Below are 25,788 nucleotides of genomic sequence, written 5' to 3'. Positions count from 1 at the left end.
TCGTGGACACACCAGGCGATGCCATCAGCCGATGCCATCGGCCGATGGCATCGGGCGATAATATCAAAACGTTTTGATCTGTGCGATGCCATCGGCAGCGATTGAGTGGACACACCAGGCGATTTTCACGCCGATGCCATCGGCCGATGGCATCGGGCGATAATATCAAAACGTTTTGATCTGTGCGATGCCATCGGCAGCGATTGAGTGGACACACCAGGCGATTTTCACGCCGATGCCATCGGCCGATGGCATCGGCCGATGGCATCGCCTGGTGTGTCCGGCCCTTAAGATGAAACTAGTTCAAACCGTTTGTTCTCTCCCTCATTGCAAGAACAAATAAAAGCAATTCAGCAGGGTCAAAAAGATTACCACACAAAATATTGTTACTTTCTGCTACTGCTTAGGTACAACCAGCGTGGGAAGGGTCAGGAAAGGGACGTCCTGCAGCACGGAATACAATTCATGCCGTCAGAGACGACCGTGCGCAGTCTGCTAGCTCCGCTCACCAAGCCCGCTAGCCTGCATGCCGTCGGGCAGCACTGATATGACGATGCCGCTCGTCACCACTTCCCGGCTCCAGTCAATACGGCTGCTACGGTAAGACTGAAACGGAGAGGCACATCGGGGAAACGGAGAGGCAAGTCGGGTATGGCTGCAGTAGCGACAATGCCACTGCCTACCCAGCCATTGCCACCTCCGCCTCTGCAAAACATTGCAGTGTACGTGGCTCCTCCTGTGTATTCCATGGTTCCTGTTCCATATACCACACAGAGGTATCAGAAGAGGAAGGCTGAACGAGCAGCAGGGCATATTTCATAGGAAATATAATATAAAAAAAGCGGAATCGTTGTCTGCAAGCAATGCAGACAACAAAGAAATGCTCCAGACCACCAGCAGTATTTTGGCAACTGGTATTGCGCACAGACGCAACAATTTCAATTAATGAGTGGCGAAATGGGCTGTTGGCCAAAGGCTATGGCAAAAAAAGCAGTAATGGTGTGGCGGTGTGGGGGCGGAGATGCTGTCGCATAACTATTGCGTGCAGAGAGAGCACGTGTGTGTGTGGTTCATCTTGATCTTGATATAAGCTTACCACACATGCATATTTACTGTTTGCTTTGATTAAGCACTTAAAAATACCGTGTTGTGTATAGTTTTAGACATTTTGGTCTGAATACATAATTACATATAACATATTTTTTATACACATAATTACATCTGGCACTGTATCTGGGAGAAAAGTTGGACCGCTATCATTATAACTGTTCTGCATTTTTTTTTATTATATCTCTTGTTCTCTTCATAATGTACCCTGTGTGCATCAAGCATACTCATACACATGATACGATGTAAATTCTATAGATTTGTGGTTTGTGGATGAAAAATTTGTTGTATATTGTTACGAATATTGTTACGAATAGTATGTTGTTTGTTTAAATCTTATTTTGTGTAATGTTATTTACACGCGCGTTTTATACATATTTTTGAAAAGAGTATATCAAATTAAATATTCTTTTCTACACATAAATATAATCTTGTGTTTGTCTCAATACCAACTCTATACTAGCCACATTACATGGTACATTACATATTGTCTCTGAAAATATGTATTCTCCCCGTATTTTCAACCTGTGTAACTATACCTATGCATAGGCATGATGTGCCTGTGGGAAGATCCAGGTTCAACCCCTATAGCAGAGGAAAAGCATAATTACTTTGAAAAGATAATACATTTCTGAATAATTATCTAATCTAAGATAACTTAATAATGAATTAACACTGAGTACATAATACAATATATACATAACCCTAAAACCAACTCGTAGCACACAAAGTAATTACATGAACAGCGGCATGTTAAGGTTAACACTACAACTCAATTCATAATTCCCGGTTCCCGCCATGGGGTTAACAGGTTAATTAGCAAAGTTGGTAGGAGAACAGAGACTCATGGGCGCGGTCCTTGCTCAGTCGGTAGAACGTGCTTTCCTTGCTCAGTTGGTAGAGCACGGGACTCTTAATCCCGGGGTCGTGGGTTAAAGCCCCACGTTGGGCGATATCATTTTGAAATCACGAATCTTTTACTATAAACTATATACTACTACTATACTATGCTATCCAAACTATATACTAGGAACTTGAAAATGTGAATACATTTTCTACGCGTATCTCCCGGACATCGTCATGAATTATATGCTATTTTAATTCAATTCCCCATCTACGGTAATATCTACTAAAAATACCTAATCGCTACTCCCCGACGGGAATTGAACCCGTCCCGCGTGACAGGCGGGGGATACTAACCACTATACTCATCGAGGATGTTCTTATTACAAATTTACTGCAAAAAGGACGAACATTTGCATAACTCCTAAATCCTCATAGGTGATCAAATGCCCTATAAAGAACTACTCCGCCACTCCCCGACGGAGCAATGAAGCCGTTTCCCTCGCGCGACAGTCACGGATGCTAAAGACCAAACGCTTGTGGATATATCTACGTGCTTGTCTCAAATTCATCGCAATGAAATGTTCGATGTGCGCGCAGTGCTGAAAAGTTCCGGTGCTTACAATTAAACATCACCCATTGTCAGACTGAAGCAACTCCCTGCATACAGCTATGAATCCAGATTTTTCAGGAATCATTCTAAAACGCTTACAATTTTTCTATTCATACCAAGACGTGCACTTCCCGATTCCTATACAGCATTTTAGCGCTACCACCAGCCCGGCTAGCTCAGTCGGTAGAGCACGGGACTCTTAATCCCGGGGTCGTGGGTTCAAGCCCCACGTTGGGCGATATCATTTTGAAATCACGAATCTTTACTATAAACTATATACTACTACTATACTATGCTATCCAAACTATATACTAGGAACTTGAAAATGTGAGTAAATTTTCTACGCGTATCTCCCGGACATCGTCATGAATTATATGCTATATTAATTTCAATTCTCCCGTCTACGGTAATATCTACTCGAAACTCCCCGACGGGGAATTGAACCCAGGTCTCCGCGTGACAGGCGGGGATACTAACCACTATACTATCGAGGATGTTCTTATTACAAATTTACTGCAAAAAAGGACGAACATTTGCATAACTCCCAATCCTCATAGGTGATCAAATGCCTATAAAGAACTACTCCGCCACTCCCGACGGGAGCAAATGAAGCCGTTTCCCTTGCGCGACAGTCACGGATGCTAACAACCACACGTTGTGGATATATCTACGTGGCTTGTCTCAAATTCATTCAATGAAATGTTCGATGTGCGCGCAGTGCTGAAAGTTCCGGTGCTTACAATTACATCACCCATTGTCAGACTGAAGCCACTCACTGCATACAGCTATGAATCCAGATTTTTCAGGAATCATTCTTAAACGCTTACAATTTTTCTATTCATACCCAAGACGTGCACTTCCCCGATTCCTATACAGCATTTTAGCGCTACATCACCAGCCCGGCTAGCCTCAGTCGTAGAAGCACGGGACTCTTAACCGGGGTCGTGGTTCAAGCCCCACGTTGGCGATATCATTTTGAAATCACGAATCTTTACTATAAACTATAATTAGTACTATTACTATGCTATCCAAACTAATATACTAGGAACTTGAAAATGAGTAAATTTTCTACGCGTATCTCCCCGACATCGTCATGAATTATATGCTATTTTAATTTCAATTCTCAGTCTACGTAATATCTACTAAAAAAATATCTACTCGAAACCCGACGGGATATGAACACCGGTCTCCCACGTGACAGGCGGGGATACTAACACTATACTATCGAGGATGTTCTTTTTACAAATTTACTGCAAAAAGGACGAACATTTGCATAACTCCTAAATCCTCATAGGTGATCAAATGCCCTATAAGAAACTACTCCGCCATGCACTCCCCGACGGAGCAATGAAGCCGTTTCCCCGCGCGACAGTCACGGATGCATACAACACACGCTTGTGGATATATCTACGTGCTTGTCTCAAATTCATCGCAATGAAATGTTCGATGTTCGCACAAAGTGCTGAAAGTTCCGGTGCTAATAAATATGCACCCTCCTGTCAAAATAAAGCAACTCCTGCATGTATACAGCTATGAATCCCGATTTCCGATTCCTATACAGCATTTTAGCATTACATCACCAGCCCGGCTAGCTCAGTCGGTAGAGCACGGGACTCTTAATCCCGGGTCGTGGTTCAAGCCACCGTTGGGCGATATATTTGAAATCACGAATCTTACTATAAACTATTGCTATCCAAACTATATACTAGGAACTTGAAAATGTGAGTAAATTTTCTACGCGTATCTCCCCGACATCGTCATGAATTATATGCTATTTTAATTTCAATTCTCCCGTCTACGGTAATATCTACTAAAAAATATCTACTCGTAACTCCCCGACGGGGAATTGAACCCCGGTCTCCCGCGTGACAGGCGGGGATACTAACCACTATACTATCGAGGATGTTCTTATTACAAATTTACTGCAAAAAAGGACGAACAATTGCATAACTCCTAAATGCTCATAGGTGATCAAATGCCCTATAAAGAACTACTCCGCCACTCCCCGACGGAGCAATGAAGCCGTTTCCCTCGCGCGACAGTCACGGATGCTAACAATCAAACGCTTGTGGATATATCTACGTGCTTGTCTCAAATTCATCGCAATGAAATGTTCGATGTTCGCACAAAGTGCTGAAAAGTTCCGGTGCTAATAAATATGCACCCTCCACTGTCAAACTAAAGCAACTCCCTGTATACAGCTATGAATCCCGATTTCCGATTCCTATACAGCATTTTATCGCTACATCACCAGCCCGGCTAGCTCTCCGGCGGGGCCGTGAGTCGATGCCATATCTTGGTAATATCTTGGTAGCGTTGACCAATCACAGCCCAGACCGCTACCAAGAATTGGACTCCAGCTACCAAGAATTGACCAATCACAACCAAGACCGCTACCAAGATTTGTTTCCATCGCTACAACGCTGAGTGACGCGCAGCTGGGAGCAGCCCACAGTGAGTCAACATTCATAACAACAGTGTGGTCACCGTTATGCCGGTTCGTTTAATGACAGATCAGAGCGACTCAACCGTAAGTTTAGAATATATACTACTAGAATTACTGTTAGAAAGCATACATCTAACAATTCACAAAGATAGCACTGAATGTAATCTGTTTTGAATGTATATCTTTACTATAAATTGGGGAATTTCTGTCTGAGTGTGTGTGTGTGTGTGTGTGTGTGTGTGTGTCCGGCTATACGTTTCCGCACCGCTCAACGGATCCCGGGGTCGTGGGTTCAAGCCCCACGTTGGGCGATATCATTTTGAAATCACGAATCTTTACTATAAACTATACTACTACTATACTATGCTATCCAAACTATATACTAGGAACTTGAAAATGTGAGTAAATTTTCTACGCGTATCTCCCCGACATCGTCATGAATTATACGCTATTTTAATTTCAATTCTCCCGTCTACGGTAATATCTACTAAAAATACCTAATCGCTACTCCCCGACGGGGAATTGAACCCCGGTCCCGCGTGGCAGGCGGGGATACTAACCACTATACTATCGAGGATGTTCTTATTACAAATTTACTGCAAAAAAGGACGAACATTTGCATAACTCCTAAATGCTCATAGGTGACCGAATCGAATACATTTTGTGGAAGTTTCTCTGTTCGTCTGTTCTCGATTCAAATCTATATGGGCCACTCTAGATATGTCCAAGGATGCGCCATTACATGTTTAACGTTGGATGCCTGATGTCATAAGGGCCACATTGGATTGACCTCCGAGGTCATGCCTCAAAACATCGCATAAAGAGAAAAAATATGAAATCAATGCCCTCCCCGCAGCAGCGTTCAAACTCAACGCCGCATCTGTACGCCAGCGTTTAATAAACCCGGCCCATGCAGAGCCGGCATTCACTTTGCACTAGACTTGCACACTGACTTGAGTACAATCGCTGTCGTAAAAGCATTGAGTTAACAATACATTCCAATAGCATGCAGTTGATGTCCTCTACACTCCGCAGCGCATGCGTGACTCTCCGCTCGATTACAACCTTCAGCTCCTGTCAGCGACTTGACCGTGATGTCAGCCATGAATGCTCGCAGCGCCGCGACCGAGGATTAGACACTTCTGTGTCTTCCAATTAACAGCGTACGCCGCACCTCTCCTTTAAATAATTCTAAAGGTGGCGACCGCCATTGAGGGTACGAGAATCGCGATCTCAAGAACTACAGGGCATTCTGCTAGGCTAGACACGGTTTCCTACGATAGACTTTTGGCACGAAAAACAAAAATAATACGAACTGTTTAGTGGGCACATACGCTAACGTTCTCTTCTGTTGGCATGTTCTTCTCGCATCTCCGTAAATCGGAATAACGCCCCGCTCTTCTTCGTTGATTGACACTGGAATGTGGCGTCAACGACGTGAACCCAGAGTTACTGCGTTTAGTAGGATGTTTGGCGCAACTGTTTGATTTTTATCGTAAATAATGAAACAGGCCCGGCCGATGCAATTTTGCATCCGAAGTGAAAATTTTCCTGAAATTTTTACCTGCTTTCGAAGTGAACGGGTGCGTCAATTCATCGGGGGGTTGACATTTGAAGTCTTTTCTAATTCAAAATTAACAGAATTCCGAAATTCCCTGACGGCACTACTCCGACTTGTTTTAGCCACATGAACATTTGAGCTGTCGCTGCACGTCTTGGCACGCGCTCGCCTGCTCTATGGCTTGGCTAGCGGGCACCTGACGATGGATATCGGAAGCAGGCCCTCGCAACACCCTGTGTTGTTTTTCCATTAGGCTTTGTGTACATCAGGATGGGCGTGCGGGAGTTCTGCGATATAACCACCTAATTTCTCCGAATGTTCTTAGTGCAATGGCAACATTTTAACAATTTAGTGTGTCAGTTAGTCAGCGGATATGGTCAGCAGTACAGTTACTAACCGTAAAATGTTTCACATACGCGTTTCATTCACTAATTTGCACACAGGCGGTGAATTCATTGTGAAAAATTCTCTGTGAATATTTATTTTTATTGAGACGTTCCACAGTCTGTGCCTTTCCAACAGTCTTCCTACGTCAATGCAACGTTTGCTCAAGAAGCGACTAACTCAACACAGATTTCATCTCTGTTATTTTTACGTCTTGAGCAAGGCGCTGAATGCGTGATTGATCAAGAAGCAACATTTGACAACATTACGCTCGAACAACATTGAGGAGATTTATTTTCTTTGGGTTTCCGAAAACACAATTCCACTTGACAATTTCATGGCGCATTTCAAGGTTGGTAGCTTCTGCATAATCCGCACCCCTGAGACCTTTGACTGATAGTAAAAAAATTGGAAGGTTGTGTACTATTGCTGTTATTATACCGCCAATAGTTTTCTTATTTAAGAACAAAGTCTTCATTGTTCATCCTTCTGAAACTACAGACATCCCGCTGACCGCTGTGGAGACGTGCGCGGCCTCGAATTTGCGCACGTCTCGCACTGCGGACAAGCGCTTCATACTTGAACATCCGATGCGGATCCGTGCGCATATCCGCTGCGCAACTGCATGCGACCGTCTATTCCAGGCGCAGCGCTCAGGATCAAGCAAGCTGTGCCAACGCAAATATAATTGTATGCATGGTCTCTCTGGATACCAGAGTGTGCACAGACTATAGCACTATAGGAACTAATACGAGTGGTTCGCTCAAATAGATAGATAGATAGAATGGATGGATGGACTGGACGGACGGACGGCGGGCGGACGCGACGGAACGGACGACCGACCGCGGACCGACGACGAACGACCCGCCCGACCCCGAATCAAGCCGAACGACCGAACGCCGACGTAGTCCGAACCACGCCAAGCACAGACGCGCAAGACCCGACAGGACAGGACAGGCGGGAAGGCAGGCAGGCAGGCAGAAGGCAAGGAAGAGCAGGCGCCAGACGAACAGACAAACACGTGGACACAAGACAGAAGAACAGACAGACCCCGATCAATTACGATAGATGGAATGGATGGGATGGGAATGGATGGATGAATGGATGGATGGATAAGATAAGATTAGATAGATCGCATCAGAATAAAAAATAGATAGATAGATCGATAGATAGATTAGAATACATCCATAGATAGACTAGATAGACCTAGATAGAATAGATAGAGTAGATAGAAAGAGATGAGTGTAAATAGAATAAGATAGATAACGAGATAGATAGAATAGAGTAAGATAGATAGATAGATCAGGGATCAGAATAGATAGATAGATACGAGTAGATACAGATAGATAGATAATAGAGATACAGATGGATAGATAGATAGATAGATAGATAAAGTAGATAGAGAGCTGGATGGATGGATAAGATAGATAGAGTAAGATAAGTAGATAGGATAGATAGATAGATAGATAGATAATAGAGATAGATCGAACCGATAGATAGATGGATGATGGATGAATGGTGGATGGACAGGACGGAGGGACGGAGGGACGGAAGGGACGGACGGATGAGGACGACGGACGGACGCCCAGACAAACAAGACAGACGAGCAGGCAGACAGACAGACAGACAGACAGAACAGTACAAGACAGACACGACAGAACCCAGACAGACAGGTGTACGAGTGACAGACAGACCCAGACAGACCAGACAGGAACAGACAGAACAGACAGACAGACAACTCAAATCGATAGATGGATGGAGTGAAGATGGATTTGGATGGTCTAGAATGGATGGATGGACTCGGATGGAAGATAGATAGTATACATAGATAGGATAATTTTCATATGAATAGATAGATAGATCTACATACATTTTACATACATACTACATAGATAAGATACATAGATAGAATATGATAATAGGAGTAGATAGATAGATAGATAGATAGATAGATTAGATAGATAGAATAGATAGATAGATAAGATAGATAGGATAGATAGATAGAATAGAATAGATAGGATCGATAGACTAGCATAGATAGATAGATAGATAGATCGTAACTAGATNTGCTGCGCCGCTTCTTCTCGGGGCCAGAGCACACGCAACATATATAATTATATTACTAAATATATTCGTGGCAAATAGGTATGTAGCAGAACTATACATGGGGGTTCATCAAAAGCAATGAGAGAAATGTAGCATAACTGATAGCGACTGGACACTGCTTTTGCACAACTCACTGAACTGGACAGTGGAGCATGCGACAGGGACACTGATTTTAGACTATATAAGTATAACTACCGGTACAGCTTTTCCTTCCAAAAATGTTGGGCGAATAGGAATTATCATTTTGCATGATATCACAATTAAAGAAATAATACAATTATTCCTCATTTAGAAAAGGATGATCGAGTAAGAATCAACCAAGATTAAACCCAACTTCTTTCCATGGTAGTCATGCTACCTACAGTACTAGATTTTTAGTCTAGTATTTTGCAAACTTACATACTATGCAGTGGCTGCACTGTTAGTATTTCATGTGTCTTTGTTTGGGTCTACATTTGTCCACGCTCTTTTTTTTTGCTTAAAGTAGGCCCCTACTTAATGCTAATTAGTGCTGAGAGGGTCTATGTACCCCAGGGTACTGCTGGAGCGTACCACCCGGGTACGCTCTCGTAATACTGCGAAGCCTACCTGTGGGGACCAGAACATATAAATCAACGTCGATTTATATGCTTGCCTATCGGTACTATCTAATATGCCGCGACCGTACCTCGCCTACTGCACTAACGAGATCTAGGGAGTCGCCCTACGCCTATTCCTACTTAACCCTAACCATAATCAGATGAGTTTACCAGCGTACGGTTCCCGGTATACCGGACCGTACCCAGGGTACGTTCCGGCAGTACCCTGGGGGACATAGACCCTATGAGCCTAATTAGTATCCATGTAAAGTATATCAGTTTTGACTGTATACATTTTTTATAGCTGATTTAAGTTTCATTTATTTAAGATGAGGATGCAGCTGAAAAGGGAACGATAACATGTGTTTCTGTTTAATTTGTCCTTTATGTCAAAAATGGATCCGGCCAACTCAGATTGAGGATCGATCCACACTCGCTGTCACCCAAACATAATTATCTGCGAGTAAAGCTTATAAATTCAGATATCTGTTCAGTTTTTACATTGCTCACCTGTCACCTGGGGACTAGGAACGGCCAGCATGTCGTGTACGCCGACTGACAAATTACTGCTCCTGCGTACAGCGCTAGCCAGCGAGGCATGACTGCTGTGGTAGCTATCAACTGGAGAGTCTTGTTTCACTGTCACTGTATGTCCAGTCTCAACATTCTCGAAGGAGAAGATCGGTTTCTCTGTACTTTGCCTGTCAGAGGGTAATTATTCTATAAAAATCACAATTTTTTAACTGTTATGTGATAATGTGACTAGTATAGTGCATAAATAGGTGCACTACTATAGGCCTATTGCACCCACGTGTGATCAGTGACTGGTTTTATCTGTAGCTGAACCTATATATTTTTGCTATTATGAGAGGAATGCATGGATCCAATATTTTAGTAATAATAATATATCATACGTGTGGAACTCTCATAATATAATGATTGCAGCTTAGTAACGCCCGTAGGGTCTGTCCCCCAGGGTACTATCGGAGGGTACCCTAGGTACGGTTCGATATATCGGAACGTACCCTGGGACTATCTATAATATGCCGGACCGTACCTTGCCCCCCGTACCTCGCCTACTCAACTAACGAGTCTAGGGAGTCGCCTACGCCTACTACCAACCCTAACCATATCAGATAGTTACCATGCAACCTATCAGGGTACGTTCTGATATATCGAACCGTAACCAGGGTAGTGAGGGTACCCTCCGATAGTACCCTGGGAGACATAGACCCTATGAGCCTTAGTAACGATATAGTTAATTTAGAATATGACATATAAAATTTCTTCTCACCTGCCCCCGTAGCTTTCTCCACTCAAAGAACGAAGCCGTCTATGCCCAGGAGACAGCTGTACTGTTGGGGTTACTTCTTCCGAGTCATTTTTAAGTAGTTGTTCCTTGTCTCCGTGACCCGCCATGGTGCTCTCTATGCTTTTCTAATTCACCGAACTTAGTTCACGGCTAGAGTATCGCAATTGGCTTTTCAAAGTCTTGCCTGCATGGTAGGATGCGAATTATGACATGAAGAAACTCGACCAGCTGCCAATCCGACGATCCATCTTTGGAAATCGGCTGTACAGTTAACACTGCAACAATAAACAATACTATAGTGTGGATACCGTGGCTACTAGAGTATTTACGCGATTATACTCAAAATACAAATACATTAATCGCATTATCAGATTTAATAGCGTACGTAAACTGCTATATTTGAAGTTACCTCCTTACAAACCGTCCCCACACGTACAGTAGTCAAAAGCATCGATGGTTGTTGTTTGCCGTAGTGCATTACCTGTCCACTGTGTGGCAGCACCTACCAGCTACGCCGAAGATCTATATATAACGGGTCATACTTTGGTTATACCTAAAAACCTGCCTAGTGCCAAATTGCCCCACTCCGTCTCTGGAAATGGCTGCTTTCTCTGTTATCGTTATAGATGGTTCATTAGGCCTATATATGTATATCAGACGTAATAAAGTTGACTTATTTTGTGAGTTTGTACACAGTGGCGTGCTTGTGGCGAAGATCGACGCGCTATAGCGTGCGTGCGTGCGTGCGTGCGTGTGTGTGTGTGTGTGTGTGTGTGTGTGTGTGTGTGTGTGTGTGTGTGTGTGTGTGTGTGTGTGTGTGTGTGTGTGTGTGTGTGTGTGTGTGGTGGTGTGTGTGTGTGTGTGTGTGTGTGTGCATGTGTGTGTGTGTGTGTGTGTGTGTGTGTATGTGTGTGTGCGTGCATGCGTGCGTGCGTGCGTGCGTGCGTGCGTGCATGTCCATGCACACGTGGGCGTGTATTTGCATGTTAAAATATTTGCGCAATGGTGTGCATGCGCCGAGAGTGCCGTTGCAGAGTATATAGCGTTTGAATAGCATTGCATGTGCACATATTGTACAATTTGTATTTAGTTACCATCATTATATATTGTGATCTATATGTCTCTTTGTATGATTTTTGTATATAATCTATTCATTGTAAATCTATCTATTGTATATTGTATATATATATATATATTTTATATACTATAGTGAGTATATAGTGTATATAGTGTATATATTATAGTATACATATAGTATATATAGTAGTATATAGTGTATAGTGTAAATAGTGTCGAATAAATGTATGAATTGTATGAAAAAACAGATTGCAAACATGTATATAACGATCATTCAAAGTGCTGCTGTTACGGTAGCAAGGACCATACCAAAAATAAAATAAATAGCCTAACAACAAATTAAAAAACAAAGCACGACGTCCAGTTGTTTCTTTGCGCTCCCACAATTCCGCAAACAGAAATGGCGCGTTCCTGAATATTGCATAGGATGCGCTTGTTGAATTTATACTGTGCAAGGCCGTAGCTGCGTGCTTGTGCTGAATTCTTACTACAAAATGGTTTCAACGTCTTTACAATGGACTGTCGCTGTGCTAATTATTATTATAGCAGGCTCATTTTTGCAACGGCAACAAAAATCGCGCGAACGTTTAGACAGTGTCGTTGTTTGGCTTGACGAGTACGATTTGTTTACATCCAGTGGCAGTGCAAGTAATCGAGATCGTTTCGACGTTTTAGCGAAGCACGGTAATACATGTGACGATAGTTTTATTGGCACAGCGGATAGCGTGTTACGTCAGGGTGACAACCTACCTAATAAACTATGTCACGTGCTGACTTCTAAGGAGCTTAATTTCATGCAGAAGTTGCAGGGCTATAATCCTAGATTAAATTGATGTTAGACTCGCTGGCAGCAAGAACAACCCCGCACGTACAGCACACACGCGGCCATTGACTATAAAAGTATAATAACAACTTTAACTCCGACGTTGTTATTATAGTCAATGGCCGCGTGTGTGCTGTACGTACGGGCTTGTTCTTGCTGCCAGTGGTTAGACTCAGAGTAAAATACTAGTACTAGTAGGGGAAATGCATTAACCTAGTCTTTTAGTTTTATGCAATAAGTGAACTTCATTCCTATGCTCAAATTAAAAAGAGTTTCCTGCTGTTATGCCGCCGGATGCAGGGGCGTAGCTACGGGGGGGCCTGGGGGGGCCCGTGGCCCCCCACAAATTTTCTGTGCCCCCCCAACTGAAAATTCATGCTTGATAAAAAAAAATTGAATTAAAAACAATGCCGTTAGAACAGTATAATACAAAGAAAAGTTATATATTGTGCCCCCCTCACGAAAATGTAAGGCCCCCCCCTGCCCCCCCCCCCCGCTGAAAAAATCCTAGCTACGCCACTGGCCGGATGTCATTTTAGGGGATGTGATTGGTGTTGGCCACAAGAAATGACTGAAATCTCTCTTCAATTTGTGCATGATATAGGTGTAGACATAGTGTAAGCTGCAATCTCACTGCAGCTTCCTCATGAAATGCAATGTAGGTGGCATGCGGCGGTAGGTTGTGTTCATGATGTAACGCACTGCCGGAAACACACATCACATGCTTGTGTTGTATTGCTATGTTGTAAAACTACCGGTGTCTATATAAGCAAAACCATGAATGAACGTTCAGGTGTACACATGGTAAACATAAATAGAAATAGATATATCCAAGGAGGCAAGCTATTAAACTGCAATATGGTAACACAGTCCTTGTGTTTTGGAAAAAGCAGGCGAGTGAAAAATCGCACACCTTGGCTCGCCGAGGTGTGTGATTTGCATCGGAGTGCCCGCAGGTCACGAGGCAAACTAGGGGTGTTCGGTGGCATGCCCCCCCCCGGAAAATATTTGAAAACTAGACTTCATGAAATGCCATTTCCAGCATTTTGGGCTAAAAATTAGCTCTGCATTTGTACTATTAATTTTGACATTTTTTAGGTGATTTTTTTTTCATCTAACAAAATATCAGTTCTTGGACATGTGGATAACTAGAATCACACATTTAGCATGTTTAGTCAAAAAGGAACAACACTCAATTTTTCAAAGTAGACTATTAAAACTTTATCTAAAAATACAACCAATCACATTCGTCATTCTAGAGCGCTTTGCGACTGTCGTTATAAACATGTGAACCGACTTCCGGCAATGTCTGTGATGTTTAAAACCATTTGCGTTTATCTTCGAGTTTATAAGTTGAATTAATGAAAAATAAAACACGAAAAGAAAAGAAAAAAAAAAAAAAGGTGTGCGTTTTGATAATGCTTAGGTGCGCGTTTTTTCGCACTTCTCGTGATCAATCGAGGCGCGCGATGGCGCGTGAGCGCGATCGCGCACCTTAAAACACAAGGTCTGTAACAGGGTGCGAAATTAACGGTAGTCCGGAGTCAAATACTTCCTGATTTACTGTCAGACTCCCTGATTTGACATATATGCAGGAGTCCGTGTGACTCCCTGAAAATTCTGCCATACTAACTAGTTTGTTCCAGAGCACGGCCTCTCGGAATTACCATATTTTTTCAGCTAATATCCCAAGAAAATTTGGCAGACGTGCAGTCGCATGAATTTTAAAAATGAGCACATGCATTATTGTTAATATCTTTAATTTTGAACCTCAGACTCCGTTGGACTCCCGCAGTGGCGTAGCCAGGGGGGCGATGGGGGCGGTCGCCCCCCCTAAGATTTAGAAGGCTACCTTATTTAAACCAGCAGGACTGTTTCAAGTCGATAAAACATGCCAACAACATGCATCCGCCCCCCCTCCCTTAGATTTAATCCTGGCTACTCCACTGGACTCCCGTGTTCAAAAGTTTATTTCTACCTCTGTGGTAACCACACATACAAATGTAGAAGCATCTGCTTATGCAAATGCATGAAAATACATCTCAATATTGACATATATTTGAAATTGTAAAGACGTCCAGATGTTGAATTATTTTTAACGTTGAAAATACCTCCTAATATTTACACCCTGTCAAATACTAAATGTCATTCTATCTTAACTATTGTAAATCTCAATTTTTCTTTGCTCACACGCTATTTAAACAGTAATCACATATTGGCGACTATGGGGCTTAGCTATATAATTGCCTATATGAACAAAACCACACATGTATGCAAATTTAGAAGCACAAATGGCAAACAAAAAGATTAACATGTATAGGTGGCAGCACTGTATCATTTGTTTTAATGCTATAATAACTGGGACTTATGAGACTCGAGAGCAAGGCACATCAAAACAAATTATTGTTCGATGCCACCTATATCTGTTTTTATTTGAGTTATTATTTATTATGTATATATATGGTCACAACAGTTGTTTGGCATTCAGACATGGGAATTTTTCGTGGATCCGCAGATTTCAGAGTTTTTTGCGGACCACCTAGGTCAATTATTGAGAAACATACAAATCCGTTGAGATATTGGGGGGGCGGTAGATGTGGGTGGGTGGAGGGTGGATTGAACCCCTGTGTGTGTCCCGCCAACGAAAGTATGTAATTGCACTGCTAATTAATTGAGAAGAAATAGCAGTCTTGTCTCGCGAAAAGAAAGTTAGGAAACACCGCTTCTCGATACAACCAGTATTTACTTTTTGCGCACTGGTAGAAGCATTGGCCAATCAAATGCATTGTTTTAAAGAGTGCGTTTACCAGCGCTAACTTGTATCAAATGCGAGTTTTGATAGGTCCAAAATGGCATCAGTGCAGGAATTCTCCGGTCTCGCCCAATGGAATTCAAAGAGTATTCCAGTTTTTGCGTTGTGGAATTTGAAATGGTGAAAATTCTTGATATAACCGATGAAAATCTTGTTCGTGAAATCGACAAAATTGTTCCAAATAAGTTTAGATAGGCGTTTTAAAAGTTTCTCATTAAAAATTAGGTATTTTGTCTTTTGTAAATTATGAATAATTGTACCTCCAGCTCCAGAAGTCATCAGATGCGATCTCAGCTCGAGCCTCTTCTCTCTGAAGGTTTTGAGGCTTGCAGCCTGGCAGATGTCGTAGGGGGTGTAGTTGGTTCCATCGCCAAGGATTATTGTCTCGAAAATGGACTTTTTGCCATTAGCTATTGTTATGAAATCGGAGAGCAAGAGAGATTTAGTCTTGAAGATCCTAGGGGGTGCACGATTCACCTAGAAGATTCTTTTAAAAGGCTGAGCTCTGTCCGTGTATGGCTTTGTGGACTTCTGCGGCATTTGTTAGAAATATTGATTGGCAATATTTTCACTTTAATTAATGGCTATAATAGCTACATCAAAAGTTATTCTTTGCTAGAACTAGCTCTGGTCTTCCAGTCCTCCACCTATGTAGCCCTTTGCTTTGCAACAGGATGGAGAGGATCTTGTTGTGAAGCAGAGGGCTACATTGAAAGAGTTTTCTATCTTAAATTCTTATTAAATTTTACAACAAAAATTTTCTCAGGTATAAATTCCTTGTGGGATTGTGCGCATCTTGATGAAGACAAATTATCATTCTTGGATGAGCATGATATGCAGCGCACCCTAGTGGCCGTGGGCGAACTAAAGAACAAGTTTCTACTCAAACAGTGGCTTGCGCATCACAACCTGCAGGAATATGAGTCTAGGTAAGTGACATGAATGAATATTAGCATTTAATATGAAAGTCCAATATCTCGGACCATTTCTATTTCTAAGAGAGGTGTGTGCTCACTGGCACTTACAACCTGACACATTGCACCACCTAGTTAGGTTTCTTGTAATCTTTTCGCAGAAAATACAGGAACATATAAGCACTGCCTGCTATAGGAGGGTGTGCACTGATTGGTGTAAATTAGATTGAATCGGCTTAAAGATTTAGTACACCCAGCACAGTTGGAGGTGATGGGAAGCAGTACACACCTTTAAATATCACATTATGTCATTAAAATGTGTTACCTATCAATGTATAATCTTTTATTGTTAAGTGTCACCTTTTCACTACATGCCCACTGAATATCTGTGTGAAACAAGTAGTGAGAAGCACCAGTAAAGATAAAAGTGCTCAGCAAAATCTCAATGCACTTTCATTGTACTCTGGTGAATATGAATATTACATGTTTGCCTAACAGTGTAGTCATAGGTGGGTCGCTTTGCACGTTGAAGAATTCTGCACACGCATCGCAGCAGAGGCAAAAATCTATTCTTACCAAGGGCAATTCATCCTTGAGTGAAAACGTGTTATGTAATTACCTCCGCCAGGGGCTTGGCGGGGGTTATGTTTTCACCGGCGTGTCTTTGAGTGTTGGTTTGTGGGTTTGTGTGTTACCATGCACGTTTCAGTTCACTTCCGCTAGGTGCGCTGGCTGTAGACTTACAAACACACAACCACAGGCTAAGGGGCAACCACAGTCCTCCCCCACCTGCACGCTCGCACTAATCCGGATCCAATTAATTAATTAATTAATTTTTCCACTTAATTAATTAATTAATAAAAAATTTCACATTGAGAGAATTCAGCTGCTTTGGCGGAGGTCTGTGCTCTCCGAGTGCTCTAGTTGTAGTTTTATCCTTCGTATAACCAGAATATAGTAACAAAATCACTAGATCTGCCCTTCCGTGTAAGTGCATGCGTAGCAGCGTATGCAGACAGCGGTATAAATAGCCAACCTTAGCTGCACTCCCATGCAATGTGCTTGTAGCTGTTGATTAAAATGTACCAGGGTCCAATTGCCTGCAGTCCACATAATGTTGGTTGCATAGGAGTGTTGTATTGGTACTGGGAGGGAGCGAGTCAAAGCCAAACCTCTTCTTGCAAGTATTTATTTGTACTTTTCCTGAGAAAAATTGAAGGTCATATTTTAGGAAACAGGAAACAAGGAAAATTTCAGTGCGTAAGATTTTCATGTATCCATGTTAAGCAAACCATTTAATTTGTACTTGTTAATTAAAAAAAACGTTCACAAGTGGAGAAATTTCTGTTATGTAATCTCCAGCATTCTCAACTTAAGATCACAGCCAGAGCAATCAGACTTAATCTCCAAGAAAATATCTTATTTTTTTGCTGTGATCTTGAGGTAGAAATTAACTTTTGAACACGGGAGTCCAACGGACTCCCTACCCCCAAAAAGAGGGAGTCCGCAGTCGGATGTTCAAAATTAAAGATATTAACAATAACGCATGTGCTTATTTTTAAGATTCATGCGTATAATTGCTGGTTTATGTTGAGAATGTAGTCCGATTAAAGGATTCTTGAATTATTTCAACACCTTTATATATTTGAATTGCCATTTGGCATATTCTTTTTTCTTGCATAACTCGCCTTTCCTGTGAAAGCTTACTGTCATAAGACTAGGAAGCGCATGAAACATTGACTTCAAGGAATGCTAAGCCACCTTGCTTTAGAAACCCTTTTAGATCCAACCTCTATCAGCATTCACCATCACCTAGTGCTGTAGCTTATTGCAGCCTCTAGGACCAAGTAACAAGTTCCAATTCTCCTATATTTTGTTACCAACAATTAACATTAGAGACTAAGTACTAGAATCATGTTACCCATTAGGACCCTCCTAAGGACGTTGCTAGTCACCGACTACCAGAAACAATTATTAATAACCTATATTGTTCACCTAGGACACTGTTATTGCCTACGGTCTGTCACACTAGCAACACTGAGACTGTGGCTCTGTACCCATGTCTAACACTTCGGTAGCCTGGCCATCTGTCATGACATCTATCATGAATCTATAACCTGATTGCTGACCCAGTCATCTACATGACTATTCCAATAAACCTAGTGGGAGCCTACACTAATTATGCATGAGTGCTAGTGTAAAATTATTGCTCAGCTTATTGCAGAGTTGGCATGTTTTCATTAGTACTCTAATGCAAGTGGCTACCTGAATGCAAAGTTAATTCAATCTTGCTATACTCTCTACGTCTCTCCATATGCTTCCTGCTTGTTTGTATTTTACCATCTATTCAGCTGTTTATCTGTCTGTCTGTCCGTTCGTCCTTCCATCCATCCATCCGTCCATCCCATCCATTCCACCCATCAGTTGGTCAGTCTGTCCATCCATCAATTGATTCATCCACCCATCAATCCATCGTTCCATCCATCCATCCATCCACCCATCCATCCATCCATTCATCCATCCATCCACCCAACCATCCATCTATCCATCCATCCATTCATCTATCCATCCATCCATCCATCCATCCACCCATCCATCCATCCATTCATCCATCCATCCACCCAACCATCCATCCATCCATCCGTCTGTTCATCTATTCATACAGTTATCCATCAAATCTAGCTATCCCATCTATCTCTTCCAAATACACACATGTGTGGATTAAAGTGTAATGCTGTGCATGCGTGCGTTTGTGCATATGTCATGTAGCTACTCTCCTACATCAAGCATCTCTCCCCCTTACTATTATACATACACAGACACGCACGCACGCACGCACGCACGCACGCACGCATATATATATATGTGTGTGTGTGTGTTTGTTGTGTGTTTGTGTGCGTGCGTGCGGGCGGGCGTGCGTGCATGTGTGTGTTGCTGCTTCTCTGTTCTCACTGCTCATTGATTGATAGCACAATACGTGGTTACGAGGTGAAACACAGAACTGCTGGCTCGCTCGCTCACAGGCCAACCAACACACACACGCGCACGAACACAGCAGTATTGTGCCTCTCGTTCTTCTCGCAGGCTTCACCGTTTCGATTGCCATTCGCTGTCGAGCCTCTTGTATATTGAGCTGGATGTGCTGCGGACTCTCGCTACATCTTCGTACGACTACGACCGCTGGCTGGCGGCTCTTGCTGACCTGCAGCAGAACTATATCGAAAGCTCGGTGCTGACAGAGGACGAGTGGATTGCAGCTGATGATTATTTAACATGGCACTCTGGTAAGCACAGACTTCGAAGGAGGGGACGCTCAATTGATTATGGATTGTCTAGGATTTGACGTGGCTCTGGGCTTGAAATCAGTACGAGTCGCATTTCAGTGCATGTTTGTTAGGTATGATATTGCAACCCATTATTTATACATTTGCCAGTGCAGTTGTAAGTTGCTTACCCCAATGTTAACTTAAGGTAGCAAACATACTACACATCGTAATTCGTATGGCATATAGGGTAAAGCACTAGCAGTATGTATAGAAGGATATATGCATATGTTTATCAGGGTGCGAAATTAACGAACAAATACTCCCTGATTTACTGTCGGACTCCATGATTTGACATATGCAGGAGTCCGTGTGACTCCCTGAAAATTCTGCGATACTGACTAGTTCGTTCCGGAGCTCGGCCTCGCGGAATTACCGTATTTTTTCAGCTAATGTCCCAAGAAAATTTGGCAGACGTGCAACTGCATGAATCTTAAAAATAAGCACATGCGTTATTGTTAATATCTTTAATTTTGAACCTCAGACTGCGGACTCCCTCGTTTTGCTGCGGACTCCCTCTTTTTGAGGGTAGGGAGTCCGTTGGACTCCCGTGTTCAAAAGTTAATTTCTACCCCTGGTTTATGGTAAGAGTAGCTAGCGATTGTAATGGTAATTTTACAGATTAGTTTCCACACAACCTTGGCACCAAAAACCGTATCGAAGTATTCTCTGTTGTCGATGGTGAATGTGTATGGAAGTAATAAAACAGAGGAATCGGGAAGGAAAGTTAGGTTCTCTTAGTAGACGTATACTGCACAGATTATGAACACATTTGTGCATGGAAGTATTAATTACAAATGATAATTATAAAACATACTAAAACTCTAAAAACTAGGTAATAAGTCCTCGTTATCATTAAACAGCACCAATAAGATTTCCTAACGAATATATTTAGCTAAAATTTGTAACTAACAAATAATATCTTCAATAGCTAAAGTACTGTATCAACTAGATGAATTTTTACTAAACTTACTAAAAGATTTCTAATTTCTATATTAGACAATATAAATGTTTTGGTGTCTGTAAACATTAGCATATTGTTTTATCTTAAAAACTAATATAAAACCAACTGCTTGTGTGTGTGTGTGTGTGTGTGCGTGCGTGCGTGCGTGCGTGCGTGCGTGCGTGCGTGCGTGCGTGCGTGCGTGCGTGTGTGTGCGTGTGCTAGAGTATTAAAATTGTCACTGTACAGCCTGTGAACGCAGAAGTTTCATCTTGGAACATTATTGATTGACACACTGGGGTCTAGATATGAGTGTAAAGTCAGTGGCTTGTGTGTCAAACCATATTAGCTATACAAATACATACATACTGGATTGTACGTACAGCAGAAAGATAGGAGGGTATAGAGGGCAACTGGAATGAATGAGTTAAAGGACGAGTGAGTTAGCGAAAGTGAGCGAATGCGGAAGAGAGAAGAGAGGTATAGAGATGGAGAAAGAGAGAACACAAGGTATATATATATATATATATATATATATATTTATAGAGAGAGAGAGGGAGAGAGAGAGAGAGAGTCTCGAGTCTATCTGTCTATCAATCAATGGATAGATATATAGGTAGGTAATTGGGAAGGGTGGGTGGGTGGACGAGTAGGTGGATCGATCGATAGATAGATTGATAGATAGATAGATAGATAGATTGATAGATAAATAGATAGATAGATGGACAAACAGACAGACCAAGTGTGGTGGGGGGGGGCGGCCAGGTAGATGGCTGGGCGATTGGGCGGATGATGGATGGATTGATGCATGTATGCGTGCGTGCGTGGGGTGAGTGGGTCGGTCGGTCGGTCAGTCGGTCAGTCGATTGATCGATGGGGAGTGGGGGAGGGGGATCGATGGATGGATGAAGAGAAATTGTGAGAAATATGATGAGATTTCTAGGAGACCATATTTTACTCTATATTCTAAACTATTACAATAATGATGGCTGGGTATAGGTCAATCATGCACTTTGTCTTATATTTATCTCTATTGTTGTTGTGCAGAAATATATTTGAGTAGGCCTAGATATACCTTCTGTGATAAAAAATCTTTAATATTTAGAATATTTATTATAAATCATATCGATGCAATCAATACGCTCCCATGTCCAAACTTGATGTCGTTATATGAGTGGGTTGTATCTGCTGTGTTGCAGGAGCTATTATGTTGCTGATACTCATGCTGGCATCTGGAGTTGTTGCCATGACAATGACTCATCTACAGGCTCTGTCCACTGATGCAATAAATCACAAAACCTCCTTCTTTGAACTCGTTACTGGTAAGTTGCTGAGAGCTATACGTCGACCTAAATGATCTGCACTGGCTCAAGATTGATTCGGGTTTTTATCACGTTGACTCGGAGAAAACTGAGATTTGTGAGTGCTGTGCATGCCATTAGCAAGTAATTTAATAAATATTGAATATCGCTCGGATTGATATTGGATGAACAGCACAGCGAGTGCCTCGTACATAGCGTGTGACCGAGTAGCCATAGCAGTGGCAGTAATGACTAGTAGTTTGCTCTCTGTTGACAGGCAAATATCTCTCTCCTCATCACTGCCGCGTGTTTTTCGATTGGGAGGAACCACAGCAGGTTGGCCACACGATGACTATCAAGATCAAAGTGAGATGGCATTACGACTCTACTGTACACACAATCAACACACGTGCTCATTGTCATCACTGTGTAGCGCATATATGTGACCTGTTATAGCCAAATGTGTCGGAAGTCGCACATATAGATTTTACGCTATGTGTGGTTTTACCTGTACATGCATGAAATTTTTGTTTTTGGGATTTTAACTGAAATAGATGATTTCTATCGGAATATCTGGGTGAAATTGATTTGTTGGGTGTGAATTAGACTATTTTGTATTGAATATATTAATATATATAATATATTTGAATTTAGTCACACTTTAGACTCTGTTTTCTATAATTTCTTCAGATTTTTCAAGGGGTATTTAAATTACTTCAAATATCCATAACTTTTTTTTTTATCCAATTCTCAAAATGTTTGGACCAATATGAAGATAAAAGACTGCAGAACATCACCATATATGGTTATCTGGAAATTGAAAAATTGCTCCAAGTGACACATTTGGCTATAACCAGTCACATATACCAGTAACTTCCTGTGAAGAGTGGCTTCTTCTTTACACTATTCTTGAGTAGTTTGTCAAAATCATTGTGCTATTCTACAGCCTGCAAAACATCATTGGCACGAAGTTGTTGGTTTATGTTGTGCTGAGCTTTCGCTTTCCTTGCCTTCTAATTCATTGTAACATTGTTGCAAAGTTCTTTCAACGCAACAGCCGACCCTACCCCATCAGTGACTGTGACGGTGTCCTTGTGGAGATCATGATGGCTGACTATAAGGTAGGCACTTCATGATGATAATTTCTCATGCCGGTCTATTTAGTCTCATTTGTTAGGTGGGCTAGAGTCTACTTGCTGTAGCATGATGCTGCAAAGTAGACGTTGTTTCCAGTTTGGGTGGGGAATTCTATTGGTCGCACCGCAGTTGCTATATGCCAAAAACAGTGTGTTCATGGTCACATTACTGTATCATGCCCCTACTTTGCTGCTCTTTGGATGATATGCCAACATGCTCGGTGTACTGAGCCACTTTTCTAACAAGAAGGCAAATTGCTCAGTCGATAGTTTCACGTTTTTTACTTCACTATAAAAAGGATTCCTTCTACTCAGTTACAGTTCATTATACCTATTTTTATCTATTACTGATTTTTTTCTGCCAAGAGCTCGCAACAAAAACGTTTACTTTATGACACAAGATTAGCACTTCAGTCTTGGTTATTTTAAGTAAAAAATGTGTTAGGTCTAAGACATCTAACCTTTCATCCAAGGTAAGGTGTTTATATGCCAGGCTGTCCAATATTGTATCATCTGTGAGCAACGAATTTTTAGTGATGTGCGTAAACATAGGAATAGATCCAGGAATTTTCGAATTTGAAGGGTCCTTAGGATGCGGAATGGAGGGGGGGGGGCGTACATGACACAGTTTTCTCTGTGTTAATACAATTGCTGTCCAATTGAACTGCATATTATCTAATTTGATGCACTACTCTATTTCAACTAAGAGAAAAAATTTCCCCACATATTAGAAAAGTCAGGATCCCTTGGGTTCTGCCTCGGGGGAATATTTGCAACATTCGCAATGATGTCACTGTATGGCACATACATAAGCAGACGATCTGTTGCACACAGGTGGCGACATCTACAGAGTTTGGTGCGCTGAACCCCTCAGATGTGAACACGGCGACGGTGACCTTCACCGTGAGGAAGGCCGGAGAGTATAAGATTGCCATCATGGTCGGGGCTCACCATGTTAGGGGAAGCCCTTTTCTCAAACGCTTTCACTCTGGTGAGTTGACTAACCCTCTCTTAGGGGGGCATGTCGCTAAACGCAGCCCTGACTGGTTTAGCGGCAGTTCACTATTATCAATAATATCATAGGTGTGAAAACCATACTCTGGCAAGGGGACAGTGTTGTGTGCTCTACGTAATACAATTAAACATCATTTTAAACCTTTCCACTAAATTGTCATGGGGGGGGGGGGTAATTGTCTTGGGGATGACTGGGAGTTTATTATCCAGGAGGCACTTGTCCTGATACCAATAAAGTATACTGTCTGCGAGCTCAACACTCTTCTTGACCTCTTTAGAAACATCCTGTTTGTCTTCAGAGGTCTATATCTAAACAAGCAATGAATCTTTATGATAAATTGTTGGGCATGTACAATAACTGTAGGGTTTTAGGCTTTTAGCACAAATTAGCAGCTAAGGCTAAATGTAGTAAAAGGTTTGGTATCATCTGCAGTGAACCATGCATGTGTTATTTTTACTTGCCCACACTGTGTGAATTCTCACGAGCATAGTGTGTGCACATACGTTGCGTAGATTAGAAAATAACGTTGGATCACACACCAGATTGTTATGGACAAGCTGTGTACTCACGTGTGTGTATGTGTGTGTGCGTGCGTGCGTGTGTGCGTGTATGCATGCTTGCGTGCGTATATGCCTGCGTGCATTTGTGCGTGCGTGCGTGCGTGCGTGTGTGCGTGCTTGTGTGCTTGTATGCGTGCTTGCGTGTGTATATGCCTGCGTGCATTTGTGCGTTCGTGCATGTGTGTCCCTGTACCATGTGTGTACATGTATGTGTTTGTATAGGCTTACTAGTGTGGAGTAAGACAGGTTCATTCACTGCTGTTCTGTGTGTGTGTGTGTGTGTGTGCGTGCGTGCGTGCGTGCGTGCGTGCGTGCGTGCATGTATGTGTGCGCACGTGTGTGTACGTTTACTAGTGCAGGGTAAGAGAAGCTTCATTCACTATTGTTCTATGTGTCTCTCTCTTTCTGTGTGTGTAGGCTCACTAGATCCGAGTAATACAGGTTTCATTCACCACTATTCTATGTGTGTGTGTCTCTCTGTGTGTGTAGGCTCACTAGATCCAAGTAAGACAGGCTTCATTCACCACTATTCTATGTGTCTCTCGCTCTCTCTCTCTCTCTCTCTTTCTCTCTCTGTGGGCTCACTAGAGCCGAAAAAGACAGGCGTCATTCACCACTATTCAATGTGTGTGTCTGTGTGTGTGTGTGTGCGTGCGTGCGTGCGTGCGTGCGTGCGTGCGTGCGTGCGTGCGTGTGTGTGTGTGTCTGGGCTCACTAGATCCAAGTAAGACAGGCTTCATTCACCACTATTCTATGTGTCTCTCTGTGTGTGTGTAGGCTCACTAGAGCTGAGTAAGACAGGTTTCATTCATCACTATTCTATGTGTGTGTGTCTCTCTCTCGCGCGCGCTCTTTCTCTCTCTCTCTCTCTCTCTCTCTCTCTCTCTCTCTCTCTCTCTCTCTCTGTGTGTGTGTAGGCTCAGGCTAGAGCTGA

At 42.3% G+C, this 25,788-nt stretch overlaps 2 protein-coding genes and 4 non-coding genes across 6 annotated transcripts in view; 2 read left to right on the top strand and 4 right to left on the bottom strand.

Moving 5' to 3' along the window:
* Positions 1 to 11,404, bottom strand: part of LOC106821654 — a 12,757-nt gene extending 1,353 nt beyond the window's left edge. Inside the window, exons 1-4 of the mRNA XM_014826544.1 lie at positions 10,933 to 11,404; positions 10,149 to 10,339; positions 9,590 to 9,648; positions 510 to 606 (exon numbers count right to left, since the gene is read on the bottom strand). Of these exons, the coding sequence (XP_014682030.1) occupies positions 510 to 606; positions 9,590 to 9,648; positions 10,149 to 10,339; positions 10,933 to 11,057 (472 nt within the window). The 5' untranslated portion in view covers positions 11,058 to 11,404. The remainder of the gene's footprint in view (positions 1 to 509; positions 607 to 9,589; positions 9,649 to 10,148; positions 10,340 to 10,932) is intronic.
* Trnak-cuu lies at positions 2,729 to 2,801 on the top strand. Its single transcript has one exon. It is a non-coding gene; the product is annotated as a tRNA-Lys (tRNA).
* On the bottom strand, positions 2,987 to 3,057 carry Trnad-guc. The gene has a single exon. It is a non-coding gene; the product is annotated as a tRNA-Asp (tRNA).
* On the bottom strand, positions 4,395 to 4,466 carry Trnad-guc. Its single transcript has one exon. It is a non-coding gene; the product is annotated as a tRNA-Asp (tRNA).
* Positions 5,517 to 5,586, bottom strand: Trnag-gcc. The gene has a single exon. It is a non-coding gene; the product is annotated as a tRNA-Gly (tRNA).
* A 1,029-nt stretch (positions 11,405 to 12,433) lies between the features above and the next one.
* LOC106821653 (apoptosis-resistant E3 ubiquitin protein ligase 1-like) overlaps positions 12,434 to 25,788 on the top strand; it is a 25,429-nt gene continuing 12,074 nt past the window's right edge. Inside the window, exons 1-8 of the mRNA XM_014826543.1 lie at positions 12,434 to 12,711; positions 16,429 to 16,591; positions 19,661 to 19,860; positions 22,042 to 22,164; positions 22,421 to 22,509; positions 23,184 to 23,264; positions 24,114 to 24,270; positions 25,272 to 25,317. Of these exons, the coding sequence (XP_014682029.1) occupies positions 12,522 to 12,711; positions 16,429 to 16,591; positions 19,661 to 19,860; positions 22,042 to 22,164; positions 22,421 to 22,509; positions 23,184 to 23,264; positions 24,114 to 24,270; positions 25,272 to 25,317 (1,049 nt within the window). The 5' untranslated portion in view covers positions 12,434 to 12,521. The remainder of the gene's footprint in view (positions 12,712 to 16,428; positions 16,592 to 19,660; positions 19,861 to 22,041; positions 22,165 to 22,420; positions 22,510 to 23,183; positions 23,265 to 24,113; positions 24,271 to 25,271; positions 25,318 to 25,788) is intronic.

The sequence above is a fragment of the Priapulus caudatus genome, unplaced genomic scaffold (assembly GCF_000485595.1).
Source record: "Priapulus caudatus unplaced genomic scaffold, Priapulus_caudatus-5.0.1 Scaffold81, whole genome shotgun sequence".
Taxonomy (NCBI): Eukaryota; Metazoa; Priapulida; class Priapulimorpha; order Priapulimorphida; family Priapulidae; genus Priapulus; species Priapulus caudatus.
The sequence above is the reverse complement of the archived record's forward strand: the minus strand, read 5'-3'. Positions and strand labels throughout refer to the sequence as shown.